This window comes from Apteryx mantelli, chromosome 3 (assembly GCF_036417845.1).
Source record: "Apteryx mantelli isolate bAptMan1 chromosome 3, bAptMan1.hap1, whole genome shotgun sequence".
Classification (NCBI taxonomy): Eukaryota; Metazoa; Chordata; class Aves; order Apterygiformes; family Apterygidae; genus Apteryx; species Apteryx mantelli.
The window spans coordinates 71,369,860-71,392,704 of NC_089980.1; the positions used below are offsets into that span (position 1 = coordinate 71,369,860).

Genomic DNA, 22,845 nt, shown 5'->3' on the forward strand with positions numbered 1-22,845 from the left:
GAAATGCTTATGAGCAGAACTGCAAATAGAATCAAGTTGAGAGACTTTTCTGTGTTTCTATACAGTTTAGTAAAGGGAAGAGATTCTAGGGGAAGAAAAGCAGCATCTTTTTGGAGGGTGAAAATCTACAAAAAGTTTAAGTTGTACCAGTTGCTCTTGCTTCTTTTAAAGGCAATGAAATCAAACATACCAAGGCATGTTATTAAACTGAAACTTACATTTCAAAATTTTATTTGGGATATTTAAAATAAGGAAGATTCTTACCTGCACAAAGTGACTGGGAGTTTCACTGCATACTGAATGGATCTGTCCATTTATTATTGGAATTATCTTGGCTAAAGGAAGACTGACACTGGAAAGACTAGGAAGGAAAGAAAATAAAATGTTGACCTTGACCTGCTCTGATTCTGGTAAAACCATTAAACTTTGTAATTATTACAACTCAAAATAATTATTACTTTTAAGTAAGAGTTGGTAGAATTTAGTTTTGCATAGACTGCAAATTTAAATGTACAGATGAAATTGTTTGTTCCCTATCAAGGCTTTCATTTATTATAGAGAATTACCAGAGCAAACTTCATCTGATATGTTGGTGTTCCTATTACACAGCTTTACACTTGCTTCTCATGCAAGAGAATATGGGTTAGCCAGAGCACATGTGTTTGCATGTGGGTAAAGAGTTGTCAGGAATATCAGTCTAAAATCTCACACTCTTTCTAAACTAGGCTTAGGACAGACAGCCAAACTAGAACCTTTGGGATATTATAAGTAATAAAAATAGTATACATTCAAATAAAAAAAAAATTACTCTTTGAGAATTATCAGTTATTGAGAGAAACATAGGATTTGATAGGAAAACAGCTTCATACAGAACTCAGCTCTTGAATTTGTTACACTCTCAATGCATTGTTTTAAAACCAAGTTAATTTCAGAATAATAGCTATTTTTACATAGTCTTTTAGAAAAAGAGGTAGAAGATCCCAAGTGTTAATATCTTGTTCAGCATACCAGTGAAGAACCTAATGTTCTGTAGATGCTTAGGCTGCATGTAACTGGACAATCATGGTAATGCCCAATTTTGTTAAGAGTTACAGTAATTGACAGTCAGAGCCTAGGGCATACAGAGCTTATCTGCTAACTGTAGGAGAATGCTGTGTTCCTCACAGCCTCATACGGGAGTATTGCAGTACATCTTCAAGTAGCGGAGTAAGTCCCCCTTAGCTAGCAAGGCAGCCTACTTCTACAGTGTTGGCAAAAACAGAAGTACAAATCTTTTGATTTCTACTTTCGGATCTATTACTGATGATGGGAAAGATACCTCAGGCAAATTCTAGCAATGTCATGGGCAAGAAGCAGCATGCAATACTCACAGCTCTCTACTTCATCAAAATGAGGAGACAGAATTTGTTCTTGATAAGCAAGAAACAGAATTCTGTCCAGCATGAGAACTTCACATAGGCAGGAAAATCTATAGCTTTTTTTTGGAATTCACTATGAAGCCAAAAGTATTATCACGTAAGAATCAGAGCAAAAGAAAAGAGTTACCTATTTACAGAGCCATTCTGACAGAGGTCCTGTTCAGTAGGTCTAAAAAACTCAGCCATATTGTCCAGCAATCGACTGAATCCTCTGTTTAAACATGTGCTTAAAACTGTACCAAAATCTGGACTGAAAAAGTAAACAAATGCTGTTTTTGATTTCTAGGATTTATTTTTCCAAACCAAAAAACCCTATAAGTACTCAGTGCTACAGATGTCCCTCATAAGTTAAGATGTACAACACAGATGAAAGGCCATTAGTATAGCCACCTCAAGAAATAGTGGTTCCCCAAATAACTCTGTACCAAACGAGTCAACCTAAGATTAACGAAGGTCAGATAAATCAAAAGCATTCATCACTTCTCTATTTCTTATTAAGCACTAACATAGAAGGGGCTTTTTTCATGTTTAAAATCCTCCAGATGTCTAGCAGCTAACTTATAAGAATAGTTTGGCATTTAGCTTAGTTCACTTGTATTCATTGCTTATTATAGAAGCCTCACTTTGGTAGTTCTCTTGTAAAAGGATGAATACAGCCACTCATAAAACCATGCATTAAAAATAAATTCTGATACAGGAAACTAAGCCAAAATTGGTGTTTATTTTATCAAAGCAAGTAAACCCAGTGAAATCAGTCTCAATTTACTGTGGTATAAGTAGAAGAGATACTCCTCTGTTGCTACATAACTACAGAAAATGTGAGGAAGGAGTAAGGGGATCTGGCTGAGAAAGACATCCTGGTCATCTTGTCAAGGCAGGATTGTTTCTTATAATTGATTTGCTATTACTTTGATCAAATAGATGTTTATAAATGCATGGAAAAAACATGTTTTTGTTATAGAAGGAAAAATGATATTCTAAAGAACAAAAATCTAAATAAGACACTCAAAACCCACAGTTTCAGACCTCTCAAATTAAAAAAAAAATCCAGCCTATGATTAATGAATTTAAAATTTTAATGCAATGCAATGGTTAAATGGTCACATTTTGGAAATGAAAGTTTCACCAGCTTTTTATATGAAACCAGTTTTTTCAATACAGGATATTTCTCTATACCTTTCTAGCATATCTCTAGTTTCATTAAGTAATTTAATTGTAGCAGTGTCTCTTTCTGTGAGTCCACAGGCCTAGAAAAAGCAAAGACAGACACTGTTTAATAAGAAATCCATTGGCAACTGTAAGAATAATAGCAGCAATGGTATAGTTATGCACCCTGGAGTCAGGTCAAGATATGTGTTGAGTCAAATCAACTTTAAAAACAGATTTTATATCATGATAAAATTTTTTTCTTATAATTTGTACATGTTCCTTTTGACTGATAAGTGTTTTAATTAAAAATATTAGAAAGAAATACCAGACTAATTGAGCAAAGTATTTTTTCCACTTCTGACCTCCAAAACTGAGATAAAACCTGCATATTTGCCTAAGTTAAAGGGATAGGTATATGTGGTCACTTATTGAAGCCTAAATTTCTTCTTTATACTAGTTTAACATGAAATTAAGAATGAGTTTTCTCCAACTCCATGATGTGGTTGGAGACAAAACAGCCTTCAGAAGATTTAGGAAACTATTTTAATGTTACAACTGAGACTTGATACAACTTTCTCTTGACTCCTATTCATTTTCCAGCCCAAATCAAGAGAGGACTTCAGCACACCATCACTTTCTTGTGCATCAGCTGAGATGCTAAAATTGTCCATGATCTTTGCTTGTAGGCAAGTGCAAGGTAATACGATATAGCTTAGGGCTGAGTTAAGCTGTCTTATGTTACAGCACACACCACAGGCAAAAAGCAGTAATTTGGTTGTGCTTCTGAGTTCACAGCTGACATTCTGAGGATGACACTTGTTTTCAATCAAATCTGAAGGTACAACTTTACTTTGCCTAGATTAAAGAGATAAGGACACTTGATTTATGAAAGAGGCACTGCCATTTACCAAAGATAGTTACCATGGTACAACAAGAGGACTGCCATTTAAAAAAAAAAAAAAAAAAAAAAAAAAAAAGCTACCCAAACAAACAAGCAAATTAAAAAAAAACAGAATGAAAAAAAGCAGATGAAAGAAATTAGAACAAATACCTGGCTAGCCAAGGGGTTTTCTTCATCTGGCATCAGATAATGACACAAGGGAGAGTAAGATGCAATCTTATCTGAATCTTTATATTCCACTACTTTCCTGATATCTTTAAGTTTCTGTTCCAGCTCCAGAAGAGACAAGGTATGCTTAAGGGAAACACTGGAAAGGAAATAAGCTACAATGTTGATTGCAGAAATTAATAATGATACTTCATTAATTTATTCATAATGTGTTCACAAGTAAAAATCAGTATGCCTTCTTCCCCACCCCCAATTCTGATAAAAGTCACTGTTCTGGGATGAGTCATCACAGTAAAGATAAAAAGCTAACCACAGAAAAATATAAACTCTTACCTTCCAAAAACTTTATGCACAGCTTGTTTAACAACAGTTATTAACTCAGTCAGTCCTAGAACAAGAAAAGTGTCAAAATTATTCTAATGATTTGCTCAAGTCTAAAAGAAAGTAGTATTTTATAAGTGTACTTAGCTTATAGCACCATACCATCTCCTAAAAGGTGCTGAATACTTGATAAATATTGCTGCTGGACTTCAGGGGGAGCTAATGGTGTCTGAGGGGGGAAAAAAAAAAATGTTTTGTAACATGCCAATAGTAGAGAACAATGCAAAAATCCTTTCAAGCAGTTTGTGACCAATTTCCTTAATTTTTATAATATCCTGAGCAGACAGATTCCACCATTCTCATGCCTCTTGAAAACAATTGCATTCAGCAGCTCTCTGCTGAAGAGAGGTCACTTCTGAATCAGATTAGTTTCAAAGTATAGAATAAGGAGCTCAGAAATTTCTTCAAAGAAAAGCTGAGGAAGAGGTTCTGAAAAAAATACATCATGACTTCCCTTTGGTCTTTTGCAGTTTACTAAGGTCATCCTTCTCCCTTTCAACCATGTGTTCAAATCATTATACTCAAACCTGTAACAGCCAAGCACCTGTCTGTCAACTGGCAATTTTTTTTCCACAGACTTGAGGGAATAGCAAGACACCTCCCAGAACATCCAGATATGTAATTACAGGTTGTCAAATCTGCAGGGGAGACAGTCTCAAATCTTCTCCTCTCTCACCAGTCAAAGGCTGTAGCTTCCGATTCTTTCTCCCTGCCATCAGCCCAAGGGATCTTTCATATATTCTCTGGCATTTTTCTTTTCCATAATATATAGGTATCTCTTCTATCTTTAGTGGCATAGAAAAGCTGCTTTCGGTTTGCATTTATATAAGGAACTTCCTTAGAAAAACTGCATTGCAGGTGAAACCAGACCCTTCATCTCCCTATAAATTTAACCTAGCAGAATAAGATATTTAGGCTCAAGACTAATAAAAGTCATATAACTCCCTATCTGATAGAAAATAAACTTTCGGAAATCGGGACAGGATCTCAGTTTGCTCCAGCATAGTGCCTTGGAGTCAATCCTGTCAACCCTCTTCTCTATTGGAAAAGTAACAGAAAACACATTTATACTCCAAACTCAACTCGCCCCCAAACTTTTTTCAGATTTTACAAAATGAAACATGACCTCCATCTCCTCCACCCCCCCCCAATGAACACTTTTTCTAAAACCCTCAGATGTGCCTTGACATGCTCTTTCTTGACTTTCAGCAGGAGCAATCATAGAGAGGCATAAGACAACTAATCAAAGTTTGCATCCATTATTTTAGATAAGCCTTCCAACAAATTCAGATTTTCCTCTGTACAATGGGCATTCGCTTACTGCTGGTGGAATCTCTTTGCACTGAGCAGTGATAACTATACCACATAAATGAAAAACCTTGCTTGGCGCCACCAACATAGACAGTTAGGTAAATGGGCTTTGGGAGCAACCAGAGTTAGATAAAATAGTCAAATATGAAAGCCAGTTTTCTTCTTTAGTTCTAGGAAAACTTACCTGGGGGAATTAATCAACATGCTAGATATGAATTAACCTTCTCTAAGCCATACAAATGCAGACAAAAGCTATTCTGCAATATTGCTAGTATTTCGTAAGCAATGGGATCACCAAATCATCCATATTTAGAGGCTGTGAAAACACATCAGTGTATCTTACTATCAGGAATACGTCCATGTCTCTCACTCTTACAGCACTCTTGGTTTCATCCTAATACTCCTAAGCAATACCCTTTTTATCCCTCAATAATTCTTTCACATCCATAAAGTTACACCTTTGAAACAAAACAAAAAACTTACTGTGCCATTTTTGCAGACTGCAGCATTATCTAGGTAGATGTAACCACCAATAATATTTAATTGGACTCGCAAAAGAACTACTAGCATACAGGTACTATATACAGCTACAATGCTTCTTGTGAAACCTTGAAAAGAGACAAAGAAATAACTTTAAAGTTAAAAAAATAAGGGTAAGTCAAGGAGGGAACAGAGCTCTCCAAAACTCAAGAAATGCTGATTATTTTTAAATACACAGTAACTTCTCTCATTGGTTGCCCTAAAACACATTTTCACAACTCACACCCAAGATAATCACAACTCTAAGATGCACAGTAGCTATAGCTTAAGCGTTGCACTATATTAATATAATTTAACATGTTACACAAGGTATTTTGGAAAAAAAAGTTATGTAAGCTGCTCCAGAAGGCGTACCCTATAACAGATTCCTTTCTAAGGAAAATGGATGTGCTGTCAAACCCGCCTTCTTCACTAGGCCAGGAAATGCACACAGTAGGTTAGCCCTCATCATGCAGTTAAGACACAGAAGGGATAACAGCAGCTTGGAAACAGAAAACAAAGGTTACTTAAGGTAGGAGCAGCTAATATCTGAAGAAAGAAGATGAAAATGAGCATCAGCTACCAGCCACTAGGCAACAGAGGATACGTGGAAGAAGTGACATGAATAAAGCTGGATGAGTGCCAAGTAGGAAGGACAAGGGAAGAAAGGAACCAGATAAAAAGTAGGATCTGAAAAGGTGTTGTGAAAAGGAGAAACAAAACTGAAAAGAAGGAAAGACAAAACCAAAGGGTGGGGGTGATAACAAATGGTACCAAGAAACTAGAACGGGTATTTAACCCCAACTCTGTGGCATTTCACTACATAATTTTCTGACTTCACTATTCCTCCTTCCCTTCCTCTTCTTCCATTAGCCAATATATCAAATACTGAACCAAAGGGCTCCACTGCTAAGGTGGTTACTTGAAGCTTAGGCTCTGAAAGAGGAAATAAGGCCATATAAGGGCTGGCTTACATTTCCGAGAGAAGTTTTCTGCTAGGTTCAGCATGTAATTTTCTAAAAAACTACTCTGATTTTTCTATGGGGGTACAGAAAGTTTTCACAAAGTTTTCTTAAGCAGGATAACATGAGAGGCAGTAAAACTCTTCATCTTGGTCTTTGAGTTTCTGATTTCCCTGAGGAATATTAAAAGATGCTTAATTAGGAGGGCGGTATGCTATCTTCATATCTGCTGAAACAACAACCCACTCTGGTAATCAATGTGCATTTTAAACATCTGAAAGACATTTGTAAATTTATACTAAAGATTATGTAGATGGAATCTTTCATTTACACTTACTTATTATCTTTAAATCCTCCCATATTTCTAACTTGTTTGCTGGCCTGTGGGAAAAATAAATAGAAATATTAAACATTAAAAAGTGTATTTTCCTTGGCAATTAATATAGAAGCTAAACGAAACACCAGAGCTCCAAGGCAAGTTTATATAACTTTTATAAATTATTTATATTAGGTTTATGTCTACACTGATTTGTATAGTTCAGGAAAATAGTATATAAACAACGCACTATGAAGTCATAGAAAATATAATAAAACTTTAATGTATAAACACAGTATTTAGTCATGTGGACTATATACAGCTTTATTATCAATTTTGAGTTCCTATGCTAAGCAGTCAGAAAAAAAGCCCTTTGATGGTACAAAGTGGTAAGTCTTTTCTGGGGCCTTCATCTTGCATATATTTAACGCAGACCTCAGTTCAGTAGGGCTCTCTGTATGCCCCTGTGCATAGCAGCTGCAGGATCAGAATTACCATCCCACTTTTCTTATAAGACTCACCATTGCCTCAACTTAAAAGTACTGACTTGATCAAAAACCAGAAACAGCTCCTGACCATCTGTGAAAAAGAGGTACTGCCTCATGCACACAAATGCAAGCTTTTTGTTTTTCTTTTGTCAAGAAGCATGTTTATTTTTTTGACCTAACCAATTCCTAAGACTGTACATATTCTGCAGTCAAAAGAGCAAGACTGTAGATTGCACAGATGCATCTGAACTGCTTAAAGTACATGACATTTAAAACTACAAACTAGAGGTAATGTTAGCAATACAGCTGCAGTAACAGAGGTGAGAGCAAGTTAACCATCCAAAAATTTTAGTCAGCCTTTCTCTTTCGAAAAGAACTGTCAATAAATAATGGCTACTGTATCTCTATGATAAATGAAATAATTTGTGAAAGTAATCTGGGAAACACCTGGCAAAGTAATATTGCCAAATCAAAAGTAATACTTTCAAAATCAAAAATAAATATGTAGGGAAGCTAGTTCAGACTGAACTGTGCTTATATTTTACAGTAATCTAGTTTATAAAAATAATACACTTCTCATTAGAAATAATTTCTCTGAACAGGCACAGTTCACCATTATGGGATGTTTTCATCTTTCTGAAACATACATATGAACTTTGGCATTAGTCTGACCATTACACCATCTTGCACATAAACAATGAATTTTTTTAGCTCGCCACCATCAAATAATGCAGATGAATTGACATAATGAACTATTAAACCTACAGCTCTAGAAAGTGAAGAAACAGATTAAAGAAAGGATAGGTGCAAGAGGATACAAAGAAGATCCGTAGCACATGTGAAGACAGCTTACACATGCTATTTTTCATAAGCTACAGTTTTAAAAGCCATTTTAGAACAAGACAAAAGAAAGATTAAAAAAAAAAGAGATAGATTAACAATTCTGTAGGTAATGCACATAACAGGACTCAAAACCACGTTACTTGTGAAGGGAAAGTTTCCATGCCAACAGAAGAGAGAAAGATAAGCCAATACATCAACTTCAGCCAATTCATTTGCACCTATTATGTCAAAACATTTTGTAGAGCTCATGCTTATGAAGTTCCTTCTCACAACATAAGGCAACAGCAATGTATCAGTTTAAGTCTGCAAGTATGAAGTCTAACAGGGGAAATGTATTTTTCAGTCTGTCTGCTGCAATTTATTAGGACTCAGCTGCTATTCAGAACTCCACTTTTATTTCACATTTGTTTATTTGGAAAGCCATTATCTGCCACAGAAGCAAGGCAAAAAGTAATGCAAACATAAAATAGAGGCTTAAAATAAAGCTAGGTGTTGAACAGATAGGAGATACATAACATTCACAAGACTACAACAGCAACTACTTTGCCGCACCTCATTCAATCACATTGCTTCGAAATGAGCAGGACTGAGAGAGCACAAACACTGGTGGCCTTGTGTGGTGCTCCCTCTTGAAATGTTTCTTTGGAAGACTGAAGCCTGCCTCCCCCTTCTATTCCTGGCCACCTCAAATTGCTAAAACAATGCAATAAGTTTTTAAATTTAAAGAAACTTCCAGGATTTTAAGTTAAAGCAGTTTAATTTAACAAGATCTTCTCATAGACAGATTTCATGAGAAAAAGAATGCACTTCAGGCACATTAAGAAAGGTAAATATCTACATCTGTTCTTTGGTATGCTCAACAACAATGGCATTGGAAAGGTCTGAAGCAGTTTGATTCATCTTCTCAAATCCAAGTGGAAAGAAAACAAAACCATACCTTTGCCTGCAGCACAAGAACATAGAGCTTCTTGAAAGATTAAAGCCATCTCTGATGCATTATTTCCTGATCTGTGCCCCCCAAATCCCTCTCTGTTATTTCAATTCAAGAAGTTCAAGCATCTAGTTAAAACACCCTCAGCGAAGGTTGGAAAAGGAAGCATTAAGATACAAACTCTACTGTAAGATACAGTCTAAAGAGATGTCCATGCTTACAAGACACTCATGACTTCAGCTGCATGGAACCAGCATTTTTTTTAAAATATTTGGATTCAGGATTGCATTACAACATTAAAGAAATCGCATCTCTGTTCTCACTGCGATCACCAGCTGTGCAAGTGTGTCATTATACAGGCATACCTTGGATATATTGCGGGTTTGGTTCCAGACCACTGCAACAAAGTGACTATTGCAATAAAGCGAGTCACGCAAATTTTTTGGTTTCCCAGTGCATATAAAAGTTATGTTTACACTATACTGTCATCTATTAAGTATGCAATAGCATTATGTCTAAAAAACCAATGTACAAACCTTAATTAAAAAATACCTTATTGCTAAAAAATGCTAACTATCTGAGTCTTCAGCGAGTCATAATCTTTTTGCTGATGGAGGGTCTTGCCTCGATGTTGATGGCTGCTGACTGATCAGGGTGGTGGTTGCTGAAGGTTGGGGTGGCTGTGGCAATTTCTTAAAATAAGACAGCAATGAAGTTTGCCCCATCGATTGACTCTTCCTTTCACGAAGGATTTCTCTGTAGCATGTGATGCTGTTTGATAGCATTTTACCCACAAGAGAACTTCTTTCCAAATTGGAGTCAATCCTCTCCAACCCTGCCGCTGCTTTATCAGCTAAATTGATGTAATATTCTAAATCCTTTATTGTCATTTCAACAGTGTTCACAGCATCTTCACCAGTAGATTCCATCTCAAGAAACCACTTTCTTTGCTCATCCATAAGAAGCAACTCCTCATCCGTTAAAAGTTTATCATGAGATTGCAACAATTCAGTCACATCTTCAGGCTCCACTTCTCATTCTAGTTCTCTTGCTGTCAGCCTGTCCTTTGAAGCTTTGAAGCCAGGCATTGACTCCTCTCTAGCTATGAAAGTCCTAAATGGTATCTGCTTCCAATATAAGGCTGTTTCGTCTGCATTGAAAAACTGTTGTTTAGTGTAGCTGCCTTCATCAATTCTCTTAGCTAGATCTTCTGCATAACTTGCTGCAGCTTCTACATCAGCACTTGCTGCTTCACCTTGCACTTTTATGTTATGGAGATGGCTTCTCTCCTTAAACCTCATGAACCAACCTCTGCTAGCTTCAAACTTTTCTCCTGCAGCTTCCTCACCTCTCTTAGCCTTCCTAGAATTGAAGAGAGTTAGGGCCTTGCTCTGAATTAGGCTCTGGCTTAAGGGAATGTTGTGGCTGGTTTGATCTTCTATCCAGACCACTAAAACTTTCTCCATATCAGCAATAAGGCTGTTTCACTTTCTTATCATTCATGTGTTCACTGGAGTAGCACTTTGAACTTCCTTCAAGAACTTTTCCTTTCCACTCACAACTTGGCTGTTTGGCTCAAGAGGCCAAGCTTTCGGCCTGTCTCGGCTTTCAACATGCCTTCCTCACTCAGCTTCATCATTTCTAGCTTTTGATTTAAAGTGAGAGATGTACGACTCTTCCTTTCACTTGAACACTTAGAGGCCATGGTAGGGTTATTATTCATCCTAATTTCAATATTGTTGTGTCTCAGGGAACAGGGAGGCCCAAGAAGAGAGAGAGAGACGGGGGAATGGCCAGTTGGTGGAGCAGTCAGAATACACACAACATTTATCGATCAAGTTCACTGTCTTATATGGGTGAGGTTTGTGGTGCCCCAAAACAATTCCAATAGTAACATCAAAGATCATTGATCACAGATCACCATAATGGATAATAATAATAATGAAAAAGTTTGAAATATTGCAAAAATTACCAAATTGTGACACAGAGACACAAAGTGAGCACACACAGTTGGAAAAATGGCATCAATAGACTTACTCGACACAGGGTTGCCACAAACCTTCAATTTGTAAAAAATGCAGTATCTGCAAAGCGCAATAAAACGAGGTATGCCTGTACTTGTAAACTGCTCCAACTAGTCAAACAAGTTGAGACACCAGATGTATTTTGATGAAAGAGTGCATGCTACAGAGAAAAAACAAAAACATTATGTACCTTTACCATGAAGCACAGGTTTACAGACCTTTGTAAACTGTTTTGTTATACAGTCCAGAAGACAAATCTGGTGATCCATGTGATCTCTTGTTCATTCAGATTAACTTTTCATTGAGTAAAACTCTTATTATGACAAATATATTAAATATTCCATGAAAATTAAAAATTTTCAATTCCTCATTGTTTTGAGTAAATATTGTTCACTTACAGTTACCAATTCTCAGATAAGCTATTATCAATGCATTATTCAGTGTGTAATTCCCATTATAAATACCACATTCTCTTGCCTGGTTGTGGGTGGCTTTTTGACTGAAAAAAAGACAATGACTGGATAAGCAATTTATTAAATGCTGGACAGCTGAACTTATAGCTACATAAATAAGTTAGTGGGAGGTAAACTAGAGAGGCGGTCTAGAGTGAGTCAGGAACCCTGTGTTAACCACCTACATAACACTCTTACTCCATGCTAAATGCCAAGCAGCTTACTCCACTTTTAAGGTATGCTATTTCGCACTTTATGTGTTTAAAAATATTTTCATTATAATGGCGGGAACAAATAGCAAAGGTGTTTTTACCCTGCCAGGGATAAGAAACTTGAACAGGTCAGAATTGGAATGTAGTGGGTACATACTCACTTTTATCAGTGGTTTTACTACAGAACAAAGTATTTTTTCTGTTTGATGGCTTACAAGCAATCACAGGCTTCTAAGTTATTATCACAGACAAGTTTCTTTGCTGTGAAGTTACTCAACAACAACAAAAAAATCTATATGAGTAATCGATATTCAGAGATGAAGAAGTGTCTAAAACTCTATGCATTCCTCTTCATGTATGAAATGCCCCTACTTGCTCTACTTAAAAAAAAAAAAAAAATCATTTCTCATAGTTCACTTCTTTCAGACAGCTATCCACTTGTAATCTCACCTTGGATACTTTTCAGTATCATTTACATGTCTGACCTTGATAAGATTACATAAACAATTTTAACAAGCACATCAACAATTCATCCAAGATGCTGCGCCCTGTTTAACAAGAGAACTAGATCCCGTAAGCACTTTATCTGCGTATCTTACAAGCGCTCACCAAAAACTATGGCTCTCATTGCAGCAGCTCAAAGCACTGATCATTTCTTGTAATATTTGGAGAACGACAGTCATACCTATCAGACTATACCTAACATGACACAAAATATTTACATAATGATTTCAAAATACTTTAAGACTAGTGATTCAAGGGGACAAAGAATCAAAATCCTGTGTTCTCTAAATTACAAACACATTATCAAAAAAAACCCAAAACCCTTTATCTTGGGATCAAAAGACAATAACCTTAACACAATTAACAAAATAGTCTTACCTATTTTTAAGTACGGATGTGAGACACTCAGAATTTAGTTGATGCATTAAGGCATCCCTCAATGTCGGGAGCATTGACAGCACTATCATTGAAAGAAAAAAACAAAACTGGTCAATGTCAAGAAAAACATCTTAAACCTGTCCCCAACTCGCTCTCCTCTCCCTCTCTCTCCCTCCCTCCCTCCTCTCCCTCTCTCCTTTCCCTCTCTCCCTCCTCTCCCCCCTCTCCCCTCTCCCTCCCTCCCTCTCTCCTCCTTCTCCCTCCTCTCCCCCCCTCTCCTCCTCCCCCTCTCCTCTCTCTCAATAGATACTGTATATCATAGACCTCGTGCTCAGCATGCAAAGCTGGAAGCCAAGTAACACAGGAAATCCTGAGAGTGCTCAGTTCAATTACTTGCTTGCCTCTTATCAGCTTGGGAAAACTGCTGCTCTTATGTGGCTACATGGCTCTGGCTGGCTCTAGCTAGAGTCACATACTCACGCTGTGCATATCTGCATGTACATGTCCTCAATTTTCCAGAAGAAAAAATGGTTAAAATCTACACTATTGAATTTTCCCCAGAGGAGAAGAAAAAGTTTTGAGTTCTTTTCCAATAAGAGGGCCAGAAAGACATATGAGAAAGGTATGTTTTAAACAAAGGAAAGCTTGCAGGAAAAAAATCCTTTACTTCTTGAATATTCAACATCCAAACTCCTGTCATACGATGGGAACAGGAAATGGAAAACAAGCATGCACAGAACAGAATAAATGCTAAGATCAAAGTATGAAAAAAGGGCAAAAGGAATGCACCCTGCCAGACAGAAGGTACTTGGTACAACAAATAGCAAAACAAAACTTAGCTCTTGAAGTGAAAAAAATCAATCCCAGCAGTACAAAATGGAAAAGATTAAAAAAGGAAACACAGACTAAGCAGGGATAAAAAGGCACACAGAAAGCATTTTCAGCCACCCACGAAGCCATTAGAAATTTCAAAAGAAGGAAATACTGCCCCATTTATTTTATAGAAATAGTTTTGAACGTCATGTATTTAAATGAGCGACGATTTTGTTAAACTCTACCCCACTATCTCCTCTCCACAATCCAGGGACAAATGCCATAATACAATTGCTTTCATTTTTGCCACCAAGCTAGTGAAGTACCTTTTAACTGTTCTAAGTGTAGGGAATTAATGTGTTGGTGGGTCATTTTTATTTGCAGTAAGAAACACATCAAGTTCTCTGTGTAGCTTACTAACATGTTATAATGAATAAGAGTATTAATCCTGCTGTAAATTCAGTATTTTTTGAATCTGGGTGCTGTTTCACACATGAATACCATGTGCAGTTCAGAAGAATACAGAAACGGTTCTGAAATGACAAAAGCTGTAATCTTCATGTATTCATGTATGCATGTATGGATGGATATATTCAAAACCAAGGGCTCAGATGACCTCTGGAAAACCTTTCAGTCCTCTTTCTTCTGACTCTATTTTTATTACGTAAACTGACTATATTTATATAATAATATAAAATTTTTAAGATTCTGAATTCTGCTACATTTCTTACTCTTCTCTCATCTCATCAATATGTAGTATAAATCCCCAAATAATTCTACTTATCAAGAACAGTATTTCCTTATCTTACCTGTCATATTGCATGTCCTCTGATTACTTTCAAAATGATACTGCCTTCGTGCTTGGGCGATGTATTCAGCTGCCTCTCGTTCTTGGATTTCTCTGATTTTCTTCTGACCATACTTTCCCAGTAAATAGACTCCTGCAGAGAGATTTTTATATGACAAGTGGCTTTAAAAATGTGAAGAAGCCCCCCTTCAGCCTTTCATTGGTTTTAAACCAGAAGAGTACATAATATTTTGAAGGGATATGTGGGTCTTGTGTATTTTAATGGGAACGGATGATGGTAATCATCAAAACAATGTCTTCAAAATGAAGTAAAATGTCAAGGGTAATGATTAGAACATGATAAGAAACTTTTCTAAGATGAGATTTTTTGCCCTTCAAAAAAAGGCATTTTTGGTACTACTGAAATGTGCACAAGTAGTATTGAAGAGATTGAAGCAAAGATTATTTAGAGAAGAATGCAGAATAATAGAAAGAATAAAGAAAAACTTACATGCATTAAGTTTAGAGAAGGATAAAAATGGAAAGTCTTTTTAAAAAGATATCCTTCTAGAACTAGCAGCAGAGAAGTTAGAAGTAAAACTCAAGTCTCTAAAACCACAGAAGAGAAAAATGATACAGTCCAACAGTTCCTTTGTTTGTTTTGACACTTGTGCATAGGAAGAACCTTAGCTTCAGTGGGGCTTCACTGCGGCCCTCAGCTGCATCACCTTCTCCCTGGGCTTCTCCATTCTCTCCTCCCATCCTCTGGTCTGATTTCTTATCATGCCTGGTTCCTACTCTCCAGCTCCACACTCCTCCCACCCCTGAGGCTCTAATCATCCCCCATCATCCTCACTATAAACCTCTGTTTCCACAAAGACCCACCGAAAATTCTTGCTTTGTATTTCTTCTGCTCCCCATATACACATCCCTCTGAAGCATCCTCCAAGTGCTCTGCCCACACCCCCAGGGGTTCACAGACCTCTCCAGGCTGCCTGCAGGCCACTTCTTGTCTTTCCTAATCTCCATCTCTCTTCCTTTTCTAGGCCAGACCTCAAGACTCCACTGTGTCTTCCACACCTCCTGCAGCACTTTTGCCCACTGCAAACTCCTCTCCATGAACTTCACGCTTCCCAGCCAGGGCATCTCACACACTCTGCCATTGGAAAGATCTTACTCCTACTGCAGTCCCTGCTACCAACAACCCATCCTATGCATCAAATTAATTTGCTGTTTCCTATACACATTGGTAGCAGTAATTACCCATCTAAGAAATGTCATTTCTCTGTATATCAAGCTGTTCTCATGTTCTCACTCTCAAGAAAGAATCTAAAGAAAAAAAGGGGGGGAGGGCACAGAAAAGACTACACCTCAATCATCTTCTGTCCATTGCCAAACAATTCCCTAAATACTGAAATTATTCTGAAGAGTGCCAGACCTGGCTCCGTTAAGTCAACAATGGTACAAAGAAGAAATCTGCCTATCAGATCTTTTTTTTTTCCTTCCCACCAAGCACTTTCAAAATTGTAAACACAGAGCTACAAAGCTTTCTTCAAAGTCAAAATTTCACGTTTCAAAAGATAATACCTGACGGAATGAATGAATTCGATATTCAGTAACTGCTGAATGCTAAAAGTTGTTAACTAATTTTATAAGACAAACTCACTGGATTAAAAAAAAAAAAATCCCCCAAACCAAACAAGATTTTGAATTTGTTACATAGTTTGGTCATCAGAACCTTTCAATACATTCTCCCAAACTGTCATCAGTATTCAAATGACATGTAAAATTTGTGTCCCTAATATCTACAGCTGCAAAAAATATGACAATTCATATTGGCATTAGGTTTTTTAACAGACAGCTACAAACGAGACCGGTTTCAAACAATGAATCTCTTCCATTTAGTTACCAAAAGCTTCAGAAAATAAAAATATGGAGAGTGATTCTCTGTTGTCTCAGCCTTTATGCAGCCTAATCACTTGTCACACATGGAAGATCCACCTCATCAAAAATGATTTGGTTCCATATGGTTCCATATACATAAAATGTGATTTTACCACTGTAAATGTTTAACCAAAATGAGACTTCATAATTAACATTTAAATACAGTTTTCTGTAAAAAGAATCAAATCCTGTCAAGAACCAGGAATATATGTTTAGAATATAACCCTTAAGGTATTGTTTGTTTAGTTTTTTTTGCAGCTCACTTACTGAAATAGCAACAATTATTTGCTTATACTAAAAAAAATTAATCTGTTGAACACACATTTTTTTCAAACATTTTATCCCAATCTTTAGTTCAAATTATATTCAAATACAGTGATTTGTCAAAATAATTATTTTTGTTTCATTTTTTCCAAAAAATAAATCATTTTACTCCAAGTTTTATGGCAGAAAGGTCTCACAGGTATAAAAGAGCCTCCTCCTGCATGTACACATGGTGCAGGCAGACATGAGACTATGAGAAGCAAACAACTCAAGAAGAATCACGTGCATGCCCTAGAGTAATATGCTGGAGTAGCATCTTCATAATTAAGATTGAGACAGCTAATTGCTTAACAGTTGATTGTTAAAGCAGTGTGATTACTCTGCACTAAGAATTGCTGGGCCACATGAGGGTCCAAAGTCGCATTAACAGTTGTCCAGGTTTAACAAGGAGTTTCCAGAGAAAACACTCATCTAAAAATGGTGCAAAATCAGAGCATTAGCTGTCTTATTTCTTCCCTCCTCCCCCACCACAAGCCTTAACTTTGATCCATCACTAATAGATGTTATTTACTCCAACATCATCTTCATTTTGGGGGATTCAATGCATTAGAACTTAACTCAGGTAAAAGGTATAGGTACATAAGGCAAAAGTTATAACATCCACATAGCTTAAGTGAAACCAAGGAGCCAAAGAAAACTGCCACGTGTACAGGAGACTGACTCTGTTATTAACTGCATAGCTCCTAAGTGCTCTCCTCAGTGCCTCTAAGTAATTTGGAGACCATGACACTGAACCAGGGAAATTCTAGTCCTGTTCTTGTCAGCTTTGTGACAATGAACTTCTGCACACTAGTCACACTTGTCTGCATTGGGGAGCAGAGCCTCTGCAAGTTTCTGGATCATGGAATATTTCAAGGAGCTCAGGAGTCTGCATGTGTGTTTGCATTTTACTTCAGAACTAGTGTGTGTGTGCATCTATAAAGTTAATTCAGAAGACTCTAGAAAATAATACAGATTTTAAATGAAAATGCAAGTACTTACTGCTGCTTAGAATTCAAAGTAGAACCAGAAAAAGCCACATCCTAGGAACAGCCATAATGTCAACATTAACTAAAATAATGGTAAGAAACTAAGTTATCATATTGAAAATCCCTTATACTAAAACAAGAAAAGTGAACATCAAATTTTTACAGTAACTGAGATATCTCAAATTTACCTCTCAATAGGGGATAGGAGATCTGCAGAAAGTGGCAGCAGCAACATTATACTCATCTGTCCCTCTAATTAGCTAAACAGTTGTACAGAATTTCATACAGTATCTTTCCCCTATGTTCCATATAAAACCAGGAATAAAAAAAAGCCAGCAATACACTGCATATGAGACAATCCAAAAGACAATTTCTATGTAAACCTTTTTCCGCCTTTGTTAAAGCATAAACTATGCAAGCAACTATAATCTGAACATTTCTGAATCGCACAAGGGTCAAACACAGATTAGCAGTGCAAACCAGGATTATATCAGCTGATGTCAGAAGACTCAGATAGAGCAACCCCAGTAAGGATCTGATATTACTACTCACACGGCTCTAAAACTGACCTACAAAGTGAAATATATTTATACTGGCTATTCTACAAACAGGGAACATCAGTGTTCTACCACACCCATACCCTGTGGAAACGACAATTTCATTTATCTGTTAACAGTGAATTGAGATAAATATGCTCTAATTTCTCTCTTATACTGTAGCACTGTATAGTTTCTTCCTATTTAAATGCAAGTCACAGAAGATTACAAAAGCTGCAGGCTCTTTACACCTTCATCCCACCTGTTTGAGGCCACTGGCATATTTCTCACTTCACATGAGTTACCAATTTCTTAACTGTTCCTTAGCCCTTTCCTTTCTTCACAGGTGGAATGCAAAGATGAGTAAGAGGCTGGGATGGTTAGCCAGGAGGCATCAAGAAGTTTTCAGGAAGCCCCCTTACAGCCTTAAGTAACTGCAATGCTGCCCTTGAATAAAAATTTTTAAGTGGAAAAACTTCTAAGAATTTCATCAATGTGGAAATCATGCTAACACACAGCAGTCTGTATCCTTCTAGCACATCAACAGCTCTTAAACATCAGGAAAGAGGAAGATGACTAAAACTCAGGAAAGAAGAACTCGGCCCTGAAGCCCTGTGCCTCAGATCATCTACTTCACCTGCCAAGCAACACAGGCATTGCAGGGTCACACACCCCAACACAGAACACACTGATGCACCATGACTTCATCAAGCCAGAAGAGTCTTGATGAGCAACAGCAAGCTATAGCTCAGGTATAAAGAAAGAGAATAAGAATGTCATTAAAAAATAATAATAACAGAAGGAAAGTTTGGAACAGGAATGCATCTCCTTTTACACAGGTAAGATACAGCTGTATTCACTGTGTAAGAGGTGGTTATAAATTTTATTTTATACTCATGTCCTGAAATAATAACTTACTAGGGTGAAATATTTCCAAATAATGATCTTTACCACCATTTATTGACACGAGTTTTTCTGCTACTTCTGCAGGTTGTGATTTGTCCTCATGTACGTATAAAATCATGGATCAATTGATACACAATTGTCCCACTGCAGTTGAAAACCACATTTAAAACAGGAAAGCACTAAAATTTTACTCTCTTGCACCACTGACTTCCAGTTCCACCAAAATTTATTTATTACCCCTTCGATAACTCAGAAACTAACAGAATTTTTTTGCTAAGCAGCTGTATTTCTGAACTGAAATGCTCCTTCTGCAAGATGAAGGTTGCAACAGATGAAATTTTAAATAATAATTTAATCACCATTGAAATCAGAACCATACATTTCAAACACACCCTGAACTTGCTCTTCTACAGCAATAAGCGAATTTCACCACAGTGAATCATTTTGTAACATCCATCGAAATCTGGCTTCAATGCTGAGTGCTGGGATATAAGTTACTTTAAAATAATTCTACCTATCCAGTAAGGACCTAACATGTCCTTGCAGTTCAAACGCGCCCTCTCCTTACCTTAAACATTTCTGGTGGGTTTGATCCCAGACCAAACTCTAGCTTTTGGTACCCTAAAGAGATTTAAGTCTTCTTAGTATGCAATTTACCTTCAATTGCTAAAAGAATAGATGCCTGAAGAAAGAGTTTCTACAGGGTCTTTGCTAAGTTCAAGTCTCAACCTCACTCAATAGTTCAAGCAAATTGCACCTATTTGAGTTGCTTTTCCATCAGCTTGAGTCCTTATTTCAAGAGTTTTTGCAACAGATTTTTCTGCTTATGAAGATGTAGTGTTAGCAATCACAGAAACACAGAGAATGACAGTCAGTGATAGCGCACAAGGAATCCATCTCAGTAAACAGAAGCAAAGGTGCCAATTGATTTAGATGCAGTAATTCTTCTGTAATATAATATAAATACAATATCATATCAGTAATTAGGTAGAGACTCTTGTGTACTATCTTATGAATCATTAAGTATTTCATATCAATCTCTGACTGCCTGCAGGTCAAAGACTTAAAATCATTACGGTCTGCAATAGAGGTGTTCCATTTTTCTTTGCTATGTCCTCCCTTCCCAGAAGATGCACCTACAGCTCTTAAAAACCACGGGAGAGAGACAGATCCTAGTCTCTGATATTTAATAAGCAGATTTGGGTGTTTTCTCAAATCATTCAACCACTTGTTGCATCCTACCTCTCAACATTAGGCAGTACTTTTTGGAAAAGCATCAGCTGTGGATCTCAGGGTTCTGATTTATTAGTGGTGCCAGAACAGCTTACCGTGGCTCCTGGAGTTACTTAAGGTCTGACCTACAACTAATACATGGATGGACAAAGTACTCATGATTCAGCTGCTGAGCCACTGTAATGCAGCAATCTTGAGTAAATCCTCTTCATTTCCCAAGTTGCCTTAAAATACTGTGGTGCAAGTTGCAGTTGTTGGCAGCTAATGATATTCTCTGGCTTGCAGATGCCCAAATTCACTACAGAGTCCTCAAATACAACACAGCAATTCAAAGTCCTCAGATACAACACAGCAGGAGGAAACAGGTATTTGGTCCATGCTGCAGGCAATGACAGAATAGTTTGAAATTTACAGTCAGCGAAAGTTGAACCACTTGTTAGAAACACAGCATCATCTTTTTTGATCAGTCACATTTTAAAACGACCTCATTTTAGTCCCCATAAATTCCTTTTTTTTTTTTTTAAACATACTTCAATCAGTAGCATTTCAGTGAAAGTGACACTGAACTGTACACAAACAGCAGCAATCATAAGGAAAAAGCTGCAAATTCACCCTGGTCCCCATTGTGGCAGAGGGTCCTTTATATATGAATTCAGGATTTCAGGCTATCAGGACTACCAAGAGCCATGAGTTCCATGATATCTGCTTTCCCATGTGGACATTGATCCGTGTTTGCTAGATGAAATTGGGACAACTGATGCTTTTACTATCTCCATCTGTCCACCTACTACTCTCACAAGGACAGTTGAAGGGGAGGGGGAACAACTTGCAGGTTACCGCTTGGTATATTAAAGTAAATCTGTTTAATTTAACACAGTAGGCTGTGTGGCTCAGAAACTGGTTAACGTAACGTCCTGCCATACTTGCAGTCAGAAACCTGCAGGTGAGGGAGTGAACTGGAGAAGTGGTTTGACAGGTACTTCAGAAACCATCATTTAAACTATTATCATATGTTAATCTGCACGCTGTTGAACAAACATAGAAGGAATTCATGCTGAAAGGATACAGAGGAAATAATAGGGCAAGTCAAAATTATATACAATTCACTTTCACAAGAGACTTTGCCTGAACCAAAAGGTGAAAAAGAGTCAGTGCACTGCAGAAACCCTTCAGCCCTCGGAATTTTTAACTGTTTAGGCAAGTTTCAGTGGATATAAACAAACACAAAATTTCTCAGCAACTTTATAACATTTAATTGCATTGCTTGCGCAAAACATAAGATCAGACAGAGCTGATAACCGAGCATGCAAAGAGACAACTGTACCTTTTGAAAAGCAGTATCTAATAATCGTGAAAGACCATTTTTATCAGCTGCACAGATGTGCATTTTACTATTAAACACAGAGATAGATCCAAGCTGTTCTTTTAAACATAATTCTGGCTAAAAAATAACCCTGTAATAAACCAGAGCATAACCACTCTAAGGGTTAGACAAGACCCTGAAGGGAGCAAGAATGGCCAGAATGATTAATGTAAATCTTCTCCACCCTCCAAAAAAGTTTTGCATCTGCAGTTGGTTTATCCTTGACAATTCATCCCTATGCATGAGTCACTCTGAGACCGCCAGAAACTACTGGCTTTCAACCTCTGCCCTAAAAATAATCTTAGAAATGTTACCTACCCTTAAGTGCCGCTGGACGTCGTTTCAAATCGATATAAACAACGGCCCTAAGAAGGGTTACGCAACTTGACTCCCTGCGTTTTAGTAGTGAAGGAATGATGCGCTTCGTGCAGGGGAAAATTTTTTCCTGCTACTTGAGCTCTCCAAAAGTTGGACAGCCGGGTACATTTATTTTATTATATTATTATTTTTTATTTTAGCAGCAACCTGGAACAGGTGCTTCGCGCGACCACGGAGCTCCGCGCGCGGCGGCTCGCAGCGAGAAGCGGCGGCGGCAGGTAGAGGCACCGCGCCGGGAACCTGCCGCAGCTCCCGAGCGGCCCAGGCCGCGCACCCGCCGCGGCAGGAGCAATGGCCATGATGGCCCTAACGGCGCCGGAACGGGCCCGCGGGGCGCCGGCCGCCCGCGCAGTCGGGCTTCCCCCGCCGCCGCCGCCTCCTCCCGGCCCAACAGCGGCCCGGCCCAACGGCGGCCAACCGCCCCCGCTGCCCCGCCGCGGAGACCGCCCCCCCCCCGTGCCGCCGCGCCGCTCACCGCCGAGGAAGGTGCCGAGGAAGAGGCATTTCTTTTTGTGCCGCTTGAGGAAACTCCAGAGGGACCGGAGCATCCTGCGCTCCCGGCCCTGCCGCTCGCTCGCCTCCCCGCCACGGCGGAAGGGGCGGTAGCAGCGGCGGCGCCCGCCCGCCGCGCCGCGG

General features: G+C 38.0%; 1 protein-coding gene across 2 annotated transcripts in view; it reads right to left on the reverse strand.

Annotated features, from left to right (window-relative positions):
* Positions 1–22,838, reverse strand: part of PEX3 (peroxisomal biogenesis factor 3) — a 23,433-nt gene extending 595 nt beyond the window's left edge. Inside the window, exons 1-11 of one of the 2 annotated variants that reach the window (XM_067293626.1) lie at positions 22,685–22,838; positions 14,580–14,711; positions 12,958–13,039; positions 7,147–7,190; positions 5,812–5,936; positions 4,120–4,186; positions 3,970–4,024; positions 3,619–3,775; positions 2,595–2,665; positions 1,546–1,668; positions 265–361 (exon numbers count right to left, since the gene is read on the reverse strand). In XM_067293626.1, the coding sequence (XP_067149727.1) occupies positions 265–361; positions 1,546–1,668; positions 2,595–2,665; positions 3,619–3,775; positions 3,970–4,024; positions 4,120–4,186; positions 5,812–5,936; positions 7,147–7,190; positions 12,958–13,039; positions 14,580–14,711; positions 22,685–22,757 (1,026 nt within the window). In that variant the 5' untranslated portion in view covers positions 22,758–22,838. The remainder of the gene's footprint in view (positions 1–264; positions 362–1,545; positions 1,669–2,594; positions 2,666–3,618; positions 3,776–3,969; positions 4,025–4,119; positions 4,187–5,811; positions 5,937–7,146; positions 7,191–12,957; positions 13,040–14,579; positions 14,712–22,684) is intronic. The other variant, XM_067293624.1, reaches the window with a different exon arrangement.
* Positions 22,839–22,845: the final 7 nt, after the last annotated feature.